General features: G+C 48.3%; 1 protein-coding gene across 3 annotated transcripts in view; it reads right to left on the reverse strand.

Moving 5' to 3' along the window:
- Positions 1 to 2,943: 2,943 nt before the first annotated feature.
- The window catches only part of SLC16A12 (solute carrier family 16 member 12), a 51,134-nt gene continuing 42,213 nt past the window's right edge, over positions 2,944 to 11,864 (reverse strand). For all 3 annotated transcript variants that reach the window (XM_019502585.1, XM_019502584.1, XM_019502587.1), the window contains one exon: positions 2,944 to 4,724. In XM_019502585.1, the coding sequence (XP_019358130.1) occupies positions 4,462 to 4,724 (263 nt within the window). In that variant the 3' untranslated portion in view covers positions 2,944 to 4,461. The remainder of the gene's footprint in view (positions 4,725 to 11,864) is intronic.

An 11,864-nucleotide genomic window follows, 5' to 3' on the forward strand; every position in this document is an offset into this window, starting at 1 on the left:
CTGTGGAAGACTGAGCCACCGGTTGCCTCAGGACATGGTCTGGGACTGTGCCCTGCCCCGCTTTTTTCCTCTGGGGTATTGTTTCACCCTTGGATATCCAGGGGTCTAATTTTGCCTCCACACTGCAAATTTGCAGCCAAGGGAACATTTTTTTGTTCCTGCACATGCCTCTTCCAGTGTCTCAAAGGGGTTTGAGATGCTGCAAGAGGCATGTGCACACTTTTCTGGATGCACCCAAAAAGCACAAAAATACTCTTTGTTCAGAAAAGAAAGTTGAAAGAGAAGAGGGTGAAGCCCTGGAGCAGATTCACCAGTGTGATTACATCATCATAGCACATGGATGATGTAACAGCTCCACAAAAGATTGCTTTTGTAGAAAAGCATAGAGCCCGTATATACTGTACACCCACCTGTTATCAGTGTTGCAAGAAGACGGGGATGTGGCTGGGACACTCTAGAGTATACAGGTATCTAGCTGTACTTTCAGTGCTCAGGGCCTTTCACAGTCAGTGAAAAACAGAACAGGCTTCAGGCTGCTCAAACCCAGTACAAGAGAGGTAGTCTTCCCACAGAATTGAAGCAGTATCAATGAAGTTGAAAGGTTACTGTGACAGAGCACCATCTCAGGGCTGGGTCTCAACCATGGCCTGCCCACCTGTCTCTGTATGGGGCAGTCCACCCAGTCTCACCTGCCACAATTTGTTGTTCACAAAACTGGTGTCAAATGTGGGAGACTGCCCATGTTAGTGCCCTGATGCCAAGGGGCTGTAAATGACTTCAACCTTCCCTTATCATGTCCCATGCCCTGCAGATGGCATCCAAAACAAGTTCTTAACCTTAACCCAAACTCAGCCTCTCCAAGATAGAGGGCTTACCAGGGTCTCCCTCTGACCCAAAACTTGGCCCCACCACATCTGAGGGCTTACTGGGGTTTCATCCTCTGGCCCAACTGTGTCCTCAGGCACATGTAGACTTACCTTGGTTTATCTGCCCCCTCCCTGGGACTTTAACATATACCCTCCTAGTAGGGCCTTCCACCTATGCTCTCTCACTAGGGCCTTCCAGATTATTACACATCCGGCTTAAGACCAGGCCATACTCAGTCCTGTGCTGGGCCTATAGCACTTTGCCCTTCACTGGGCTGCATACATACTCCCCACTCTCACTGGGGCCTCTTACACTTCACCCTCTCTCACTGGGCCTCTTTCATACTGCCCTACCTAGGGCCACTCTTGACCTGCCCTTGTTCCCTGAGCGACCCCCTTGGGCCATCAGGCTTAACTACTTTAATTCTGACCCGTGCACAGACACAGCCCTTTGGTTCGCTTGAGCTTCTCTACTCTATGTGGCACTGGCCTTGTGCCTTATACTGGGTTGACTCTGCCCCTAGCCCCTCACTGGGCCTTTCAGTCCCCCTTTCCAGGGGCCACTGGGGTCCTGTTCCCCCCCTTTGTGGGACTCAGGTGTCATGCTGATTTACCTGGCCCTGTTCTGCCCCCTCACTGGGACCAGTTTATCTGCCCCCTTTATGGGGCCTCTAGAGTCTTCCACTCCATGGGGTTCAGGTGTCCGGAGACATGTCTGGACCCCATGCCTGTCCCTAGACTTGGGTATCCCACTAGGATGTGAGGGCTGAGGTTTTAGGGTGCCCCTCCTCACCTTTCACTGGGGAGGCAACTGGCCTGACATTTCTGGGGAACTCCTCTGCCACACAGAGTCCCACCAGGCCATCCTTCCCCAGCAGGGTGTAGTTTTCTGTCATACCCAGGACCATGCAGGCCTACCTGCCCTGGTCTCCTCCTTACTGGGCTACTTGTTGTTCCTGGGCTGCTGCTGGCCCAACTCTCTGGACCCCTCCTTCGCTGCCTCCCAGCCAGAGGCTAAGTTTCAGCCTCCTTCATTTCAGCCTGCTGTCTTGCTGAGCCTTTCTTCCCCTAAATAGTGATGACCCTGCCATTGAGGGGATTTTCAGCCTCCTTACACTCTGGCCCTGCCTCCAAGCCAGTCGGGGTGCCACATAGCTCATCATGGCCCAGGCCTGCTCCTCGCATTGGGCTTCATTGCCCTTCAGCCTTCTGTCCCTGGCCCTCTTGCATTGACCAGTCTAGGTGTTCTGGTCCCAGCACTGCAGCAGCTGACCTCCTTAGGCAGCAGGTGTCCCCTTCTGGGCCTCACCATACAGCCATCTCACACTGGGCTTGCTTAGAGCCCCAGAAATCTTAATACCACAGCTCCACCCTCAACTGGGCTCACCCCAGCCTCACCTCTGCCTGTTATAAATCAGGGGCATGCCTAGCCCCTGTGTAGGCCTGCAACTTGTGAGCCCTGGTTCTGGGCTGGGCCTTGTTCTCTCTAGGCCCAAGCCTTCTCTGTGGGACTCAGGACCCCACTGGGCCCCCCAGGAACCTCTTACCATCCCCATAGTTCCTCCCTTACCACCAGGGTGTTGTAAGCATCAGCTTAGCCAGGTTGGAATTCTCTCAACATGCGGGGAGGCTGGTGTCGTGAGCAGCAGCTACCTGGGAGCAGCAGATTTTAAGCTGGAGATGTTATCACAGCAGCATCCCAACAGCAACTGCCGACTTTGCCTGCCGGGGCCTGCTCTTATGCCACGGCCCTACAGCTCAGCCCCAATCAGAGATGTCTTGATTTCCTCTGCAGTCACCTGCAGGCTGCCACTCATTCTGCTCCAGCTCTCGAAGTGGCAGGCACCTGCTCCAGCCCTTAACGTGCACTGCCACAGTTACCTTTAAGCATACATAGTGCATGACCTACACCCTGAGGTAGGCAATTAAACCTGATTTGGCTCTTTGTATTTACAATACTTTCTGTCTGACCACTGAGAAAAAACCAAACTGTGCCTCAATAATTTATACTAAATTGGGAATGAAAAACAGGTCTGGTTGCCAAACATATATTCATAAAAACTGTCCAAAACTGGTGTAGTGCCCCAAAGCTGTATCTTTTTATTTGTTACTTTTGTTTTAAATCATAGGTGGCCAACCTACAGTGCATACCAGAATTGGTAGAGCCAGCCTCTGTGTGTGGCACATGGCAGATAAGTGAGGGTACAGGCAGCACACTGGCAGATAGGGCAGGAAGCAGAAAGCAGGGCAGCAGGTTGTGCAGGGAGCACAGGGCAAGAAGCAGATCAGGCATGGGGAAGGGATCAGAGTGGCACCCATTTGTAATATCATCAACATTTGGGAAATGTTTAAGTGTACCATCATTTAATATAGTCCTCAAGCTACTCCTTCAATGGCTTTTATGAAGCCTGCAACTGTATTCCTTTCCCAACACAATGAGCTTCAATAAGCATCCAAGATCAGCTGTTGTCTCCTGTCCCACACAGCCGACGCACCGACTGAGGATCTGGGCCACTGAACTTGACAGAGAAGAACCTGTCATTACAATCCTGAGTGCTTATCTGCCTCCAACAGCAGGCTGTGGCTGTTAGTGAGATGTGGAGAGGGAGGTTCCTCAGCTGTCTGTGAGCACTGATCCCCACATTTCCTTAGTGGTTGCTGTTTTTACAAGGGGAGATTTGCCATCTTGTGGAGTATGCAGGCCACACAATCTGCCTCTGCGTCAGATATGCATTCCAGCCTATCAGCATCTGCTTCAGCCGCTTTACATGTACATCTGCACAGCTGCATGCATTACCGCACTGGAAAGACAGCCTAAGCCTTCTGATCTCCAAAGCCAGGCTGGTAGGCAGTCACGGACTTCCTCAGACCTTCTCAGACATGGAACAGCAGCACAGGATATTGTCTGAAAGAGCTTGGCTGGAACGTTATCCCTCAGAAATTGAGGCTCCAGGGAACTTTCATATTGGTGTTGGCAACATTTGATCAACAGAGTTGGGGAGAAAGTCATGAGAACTGTGTTTCATATAAAAACACATTCGAGTTACACAGAAAATTTAGGCACCATGTAAATTAAAGCTGCTTCAGAGACTTGTTCAGCTAATAATATATGCGAAATAGAATACCGTTTTCCAGCAGTTTCTTACAATGACAGTGATTATTGTAGTTGTTTTCAAAGAGTTTGACAATTGCTGATAAATTTCAAACTTTTTTAAACTAGTCCCCTGATTAACACTGAAAAGCATATTTCATAGGCACTGTTTTAAAAATTGTTTCACCATAAATTCTATCAGTTTTGCTTCTTGACTGTCATGTAAATTACCTCTGATTATGATCAATTACCTGAGTAGTTCATTTTTGTTATCTGTGGAGCCAGCATTATTGAATTAGAAATCATCCTATAGACACTGTAAATGGAGAGCTTTCCTTGGTTTTATTTGACTATTTTTATACTACTAAAATATGACAGAAAATTTGGTTGATAGATGATTTATTTCTTTTGTTTTATTGGGAAATATGTTTTCGATGGAGATGTTTCCAATACATGCAGCCACTAGTCATAGCAGTGTTTTCTATAGAAACTTGATGATACCTGTCATCTATTGCAGTAGCTGTTTGTGTCAATGGCCAACATTTCCACATCCTTTTGGTCTAATTCACCTGCTACAGAATAAGCTATTGTTCCATTTGTCCAAATTTGCTGCTTGATATTAGCATCTTTGGCAAGTGACCTCAAGTGTGTTCTTTTGATTTTCTTTGCTAGTCTTGCAAAGCATAGTAGTATTGAACTGAATATCATAGAAAATCCACAGAGAAGGAATGATGCAGTGTAGCTGCCAGTTGTATCCACCAGCCAACCTATTGGAAAACAAACAATCTTTATTAAAGTACACCAGGAATTTGATAGTTTACAAACCCTTCTTCAGCATCAGTACTGTAGTTTTTTCAATATGATTCACTTATAAGCCTATATAGCTGCTACACTGGATATACATTTTCCTGGGTGCATACATCTACAGGAGACAAAGACAAATACAGACAACCCCCGCCTAATGCTATTTCACTTAGTGCTATTTTGGTATAACACTCATTTTAAATTGATACCCAACAGCGCTCAGCGAGTTTTGTTATAAGGCTTGTGGTCGCCATCTTGGGTCATTAAAAACAATCGTGGTCACCATCTTGGGTCGTCAAATTGTTTCAGTTTCACTTAACGCTTGTTTCACTTAACACTTAGTTTTTCAGGAACAAATTAAGAGCACTAAGCAAGGGTTGCCTGTACTTTACAACAGAGATAGTCAACCTGTGGCATGCATGCCACAAGTGTCACAGGAAGACTCTGTGCTGAGAATACAGTAGACTGTTAGACTATGTTTTAGAATATGTTATATCTATGCTATGGTTATGCTTATGCTAAGCTGCTATTTTAAACATACTTCCATTTTGTAGAAAAAGAAGCAATGGGGGGGGGGGTGAATGTGTGCTGTGGGTGTATGATTGATAGTTGGATGATTGTAACAGGTATTAAACAGACCACTATGAAATATTTGGAGTAAACAGAGATAACCATCAGAATGAAGTGCAGGTGGTGGTCTGAGAATGTGGAGATGATACGAATAAGAACTGAAAAACAGACTGGAATGTAAAAACAATGTCTAACCAGTAAGAGAGTCCAAAAGATAAGCTCAAATGAAAAATTGAGTGGTGATTGGTAAAGGAGTCTCCAGGCATCGATTGAAGTCTGCCCCATGAAGATAAAAGGGCAGTGAAGGCCAAGCCCGGATGAACACCTTAACCAGCAACACCAGCCTAACCGCACTTTGAGAGAATTGCAACCGGCACCCCTCTCAACTGAACATCACCTTGAGGAAGCCTGCAACTGGCCACCACAGTGTAACTCCAAGTTCCATGGATAGGAGACTTCGTGAGAACGGTGTTAATGGAGTATATGGTATGAATGAGTATCAGTTAATCTTTATATAAACTGCTAAGTTTGCCTCAGTTATCCATATGTTATGCAATGAGCCTTGGTTTTCCGAACCCGTGTGTTGGTCATTTATCCAACAAGACCAGGGAGGAGTCAGGCAGCACAGCAGCAGATAGGGCAAGGAATAGAAAACAGAACAGCAGATTGGACAGGGAGCACATAATAGGAAGTTGAAAGTAAAGCCACAGAACAGGCAGGAAGCACAGGACAAGAAGCAGGCAGCAGGGGAAAGGATCAGACTGTCCCTCAGGGAGGGTGTGGAGCTAATTTATGGCATGCCTACCAAAAAGATTGGCTCTACTCTTTTCACAATAATTTTGGTATTATTAGCTCAACTTGTTAAGTGCTTTTGTTCAGAAGATAAATTCATCACAATTCATCACATTCAGGTCCCCGCTCCGGCGAGAGACACATGGGCAGAAGCTCATTGCACCCCTGTGAGCCCAGGACCCCCCAAGAGGACCCCAGGACACCCAATGAGCCCCAACCTACTCGGAGGTAAGCAGAGGCCCCTGTGGGACGGACATAGCCCAGCTGCAGGACAGCTGAACGGAGCCTAGGAGGGTCACTCCCCCTGGCCTACTCCTACTTCACCAAGCCCCCCAGGGAACCATGTGACCAGAGCCTCTTGAACAGGACACACAAACAGGCGTGCTTCTGGGCCTGGTGCATGAGTTTAGTGTGGGAGTTTGCGCAGGAGGGTGAACGGAAGAGCCTGAGGCCCTGCCAGTGAGCCCTAAGGAAGGTAGTCACAGCAGTAGCTGGATGGACTACTGCAGCACAGTGTGGATGGGCATGCGCTGCACCCCGAGGGTCCCCTCAGAGTCTGAGGCCTCCCCCTCTGGCACCTCAGAGGTCTCCACCCAGACGGAACCCATGGTTCCAGTCTCAACACAGATGGAGCCTGTGGCTCTTGGCTGTGGGGGCTGCCTGGCACGTTTCCAGGCACATGGGACCGGAAGCATGGCTACCTTCCCTTGTGAGGTTTGCTCCACTTGGGAGTTCCCGGGGCACCAGATAGAGGAGCTCCAGGCTGCAGTTCAGAGACTGGGTGCCATCAGGGATGGCGAGCAGGAGATAGACTCCTACTGCCAGGCCCTTCACACCCTGGAGGTGGAGGGTAGACCAAGGTCAACTTCCAAGACAAAGAAGGACTCGAGGATCTCCCATACTGTCCAGCCAGGGGGTTGGACCAAGGTGGTCAACAGCCCCAAGGCCTGCTGCACCAGGGTCCGCTCCCCTCTGGAGCTTTGCAACAGGTACGAACCTTTTGCAGCCTGAGTTGAGTCTGCAGAGCTGCCAGCTCCTGCAGGCAATGCAGGCTCAGCCACAGCTACCATCCCTGCTCTCCCTAAGGCTACTCATAGAGTGGTCATCATGGGAGACTTCCTCCTGAGGGGGACTGAGGATGCAATCTGTTGCCCCGGCCCCTTAGCCCGGGAGGTCTGCTGCTTCCTGGGAGCCCGTATCCAGGACATAGCCAAGAGGATCCCAAAACTCATCTGGCCCACTGACCACTACCCTATGCTCCTTATCCATGTGGGCACAAATGACATGGCTCAGAGCAATCCCAGCCGGGTCATGAGATACTACAGGGCTTCGGGAGCAGGGCTTAAGGGGTTGGGGACACAGGTGGTGTTTTCCTCGATCCTCACATTTTCAGGCTATGGGCTGAGGAGGGAGAGGAGGATCGAGGTAGTTAACCAAAGACTGCGGCGCTGGTGTCATTGTGAAGGCTTCGGCTTACATGATCACAGTTCGCACTTTGGTGAGAGAGTCAGTGGTCTGCTGGGAAGAGACAGCCTCTACTTCACTGCACTGGGGAGGAGGCTCTTTTCAGCTATACTGGATGACCTGCTCAGCTGGCCTTTAAACTAAACCCGCCAGAGGATGGGGCGACTACCGCCACAGCAAGCCCACTGGGCAACTTTTGCAAATCCAGCAGCCTAAGGCACTCAAGGGAACCAACCTCTACCCCAGCCCTCCAATGATGCATAGTGAAGACAAGGGCCCCCAATGGAACACTTATGTACCTGTACACCAATTCCAGGAGCTTGGGGAATAAACAGGAAGAACTAGTCCTCCTGCTAAACAAGAATGGCTATGATCTCATAGGAGATGTGGTGGGACTCCACCTATGACTGGGCCACAGGTATAGATGGCTATACTTCGTACAGGAGAGATTGTGTAGACAAAAGGGGTGGTTGAGGGGGGGAGCTGTCTATGCCAAGGAAAGTTACACATCCCTGCAAGCCAACATTGGCACCCAGGGTGGACAACTGGAGACTCTCTGGGTTAAAATCCATGGTGAACATGGCACAAAGGATACAATGGTAGGAGTCTACTACAGACCTCCTAGCCATGATCAAGAGCTCAACCAGGAATTCGCCAAGGAACTGCATGCTCCTGGTGCATGGTTGTCATGGGATACTTCAACTACCCAGACATCTCATGGGAAGAGCACTCAGCCAAATCCGAATGGTTGCAAAGCTTCCTCATGTGCATGGATGAGCTCTATCTGACTCAAGAAGTCTATGGACCAATGAGAGACAAAACGCTGTTCGACCTGGTACTGGCAATGGGGGATGACTTAATCAGTGACCTAACAGTTGAAGGGAAGCTGGGAGATAGTGACCATGAGCTGATCACCTTCACCATCCGCTGTAAAGCTGGCAAGTCAGTCAGCAATACAGAAGTCCTCGACTTCAGGAAAGCTGACTTTGACAAGCTCAGAAGTCTTGTTGGTAAGGCCCTAAGGGACCACAGTCTGAAGGGGAGGGGAATTCAGAATGAGTGGTTGCTCCTCAAGGGAGAAATCCTGGAAGCACAAGCAATGTCTATCCCATCTTGGAGGAAAGGCAGCAAAAGAGCACAGCAGTCCCCTTGGCTCTGCAGGGAATTTGTGGACCTCATGAATCTAAAAAGAAAAACCTATAAAGGATGGAAGACTGGATCCACCTCAAAGGAGGAGCATTCTGCACTGGTCCGGACCTGTAGGGAGCAAACCAGGAAAGCCTAGCCTGCGACTGAACTCCAACTGGCTACATGCATCAAAGGCAATAAAAAGTCCTTTTTTAAATATGTGGGGAGCCAGAGAGAAAGCAAGGGTAATACTGGACCCCTGCTAAATCATATGGGACAACTGACAACCAACACCCAGGAAAAAGCCAACTTGCTTAATGGGTATTTTCTGTCAGTTTTTCACCAACCCCAGGGGACGGCCCTGCTCAATACGGTATGGGATGGCCCGGGAGAGGGAGAAATTTTACCCTTCATCAGTGTAAACCATGTGAAAGAACACCTTGAGACACTGGACACCTTCAAGTCATCTGGCCCTGACAATTTACACTCCAAGGTACTTAAGGCAAGCACCATAGCTGGCAAGCATTATAGCTCAGCCACTGGCATGGATCTTCGAGAACTCATGGCACTCAGGCGAAGTGCCCGAAGACTGGAAGAAGGCCAATGTGGTGCCTATCTTCAAGAAAGGGAGGAAAGTAGATCCGGCAAACTACAGGCCCATCAGCCTGACCTCTATTCTGGAGAAGATCTTGGCAAAAATTATCAAAGAGATCATTCTTGACAAATTGGCTGATGACAACATCCTGAGGGATAGCCAGCACAGGTCTGTTGCAGGTAGGTCTTGCCTGACCAATCTCATCTCCTTCTATGACCAGGTGACATATCACCTGGACAAGGGAGAAGAGATTGACGTCATATATCTTGATTTTAAAAAAGCCTTTGATCTGGTATCCCATGATCATCCCGTAGAAAAATTGGCCAACTGCAGCCTTGGCTACATTACAGTCCAGTGGCTGGGGAACTGGCTCTGAGGTCAGACCCAGAGAGTGGTAGTCAATGTAAGTAAATCATCGTGATGCGCCGTGACCAGTGGGGTCCCCCAAAGTTCTCTCCTTGGGCCTATACTCTTTAACATCTTTATTAATGTTCTGGACATTGGTGTCAGAAGCAGACTGGCCAAGTTCGCCGATGACACTAAACTTTGGGGGGAAGTATCCACACCCAAGGACAAGATGGTGATCCAGGCCAATTTTGACAGGCTCAGAAAATGGGCTGACAAAAACCTGACGGCATTCAACACCGAAAAATACAAGGTACTCCACCTTGGGAAGAAAAACCCGCAGCATGCTTATAGGCTCGGCAGTGCTACGCTGGTTAGCACCATGGCCGAAAGAGACTTGGGGGTCATGATTGACCAGAAGATAAATATGAGCCACCAATGCAATGTTGCAGCTGGTAAAGCGAGTAAAACTCTGACTTGCACCCACAGATGCTTCTCAAGCAAATCCCAGGATGTCATCCTCCCACTGTACTTTGCCTTGGTGAGGCCGCAGCTGGAGTACTGCATCCAATTTTGGGCTCCACAATTCAAGAAGAATGTGGAGAAGCTTGAGAGAGTCCAGAGGAGACCTGCATGATCAGAGGGCAGGAGAACAGGCCTTATGATGAGAGGCTGAGAGCTATGGGACTCTTCAGCCTGGAAAAGCACAAGCTCAGGGAGGACCAGGTGGCTGCCTATAAGTACATAAGGGGTGTACATCAGAATCTGGGGGAACACATGTTCACCAGAGCGCCCCAAGGGGTGACAAGGTCAAATGGTCACAAACTTCTCCAAAACCATTTCAGTCTGGACATAAGGAAGAACTTCTTTACTATCTGAGCCCCCTAGACTTGGACCAGACTGCTGCCAGAGGTGGTGCAAGCTCCTACTCTGGACTCCTTTAAGAGACATTTGGATGTTTATCTTGCTGGGATCCTTTGACCCCAGCTGACTTCCTGCCCCTGGGGCAGGGGGCTGGACTCGATGATCTCCTGAGGTCCCTTCCAGCCCTAATGGCTATGAAATCTATGAAACAAATGGACACTGTAGTTTTCCCTGAAAACAGAGATTAGTCTACCCCCCCGAAATGAGCAGGACACTATTGCCCTAGTCACTACTTTTTATTTCAAGCTAGTTAGTTAAATAAAACAGTCAGGAGAGTCCAGCTATTAGTGAGGAGGGAAGTTTAAGAACTAGAATAGAATAGTGCAACCCCCACTAAAGCATACAAATGGCAACCCCCCAGCTTAATCCCAAACACATTTCTGAAAAGGACAGGCAAAGCTCTCTGCTCCCTTAAAGCCTATTAAAGAACCTCCTTTGATTAAAACTTAAAGGGTTATTGAATTTCACAACAGATGATCTTTCCCCCACTTTTAATTCTAATGCTGTAGTACAAGAAGCAATAAAACAACAGTGCACAGCACAGTTTAATTTATACCCTGGATTTTCAGTTTGTTTTTATTGTTCAGAATTCAACCTATTAAAATAGGTTTTATATGGGACCAAGGGTGCATAGGCTAGGTGTTGGCTTTCTGATCAAGAGTGAATTTCATCTGAATTCAAGCGCTAATTTGTTTGCTTTCCTTTCTCTTACCTGTGAGTCAGAACTAAGGCTCTGCATTTTAAAGAGTATTAAAAAGGAAACCACAATCAAGGTCATGGAGACCTTTTTCCTCACCAACACAATGCAGGTACCCAAAAGGGATTATTTTGATCACTCACAAGGGAAGACAATATCAAATATGGAAAACATCACAAACATATGCAAACTGAAAAACAAAGCTACCTACAGGTTTCCTGTGTTTTCTTTTGGCACTGTAACCCCATAACCAACATTCATGGGGAAGGTTCCCTCAGATCCTGATGAGCATCCCTGATAAACTTATAGGTGGCCATCAGATCACTCCTGATCCTGCACCTTTCCAGGCTGAATAGCCCCATTGCTCTCAGCCTCTCATCATAAGGTCTGTTTTCCTGACCTCTGATCATGCACATGGCTCTCTTCTGCACCCTCTCAAGCTTCTCCACATCCTTTCTGAATTGTGGAGCCCAAAACTGGACACAGTACTCCAGCTGCAGCCTCACCAAGGCCGAGTACAGAGGGAAACTGATGTCTTGGGATCTGCTTGAGAAGCATCTACAGATGCAAGCCAGTGTTTTGCTCGCT

The sequence above is a fragment of the Gavialis gangeticus genome, unplaced genomic scaffold (genome assembly GCF_001723915.1).
Source record: "Gavialis gangeticus isolate Ggan-Ray unplaced genomic scaffold, GavGan_comp1, whole genome shotgun sequence".
Classification (NCBI taxonomy): Eukaryota; Metazoa; Chordata; order Crocodylia; family Gavialidae; genus Gavialis; species Gavialis gangeticus.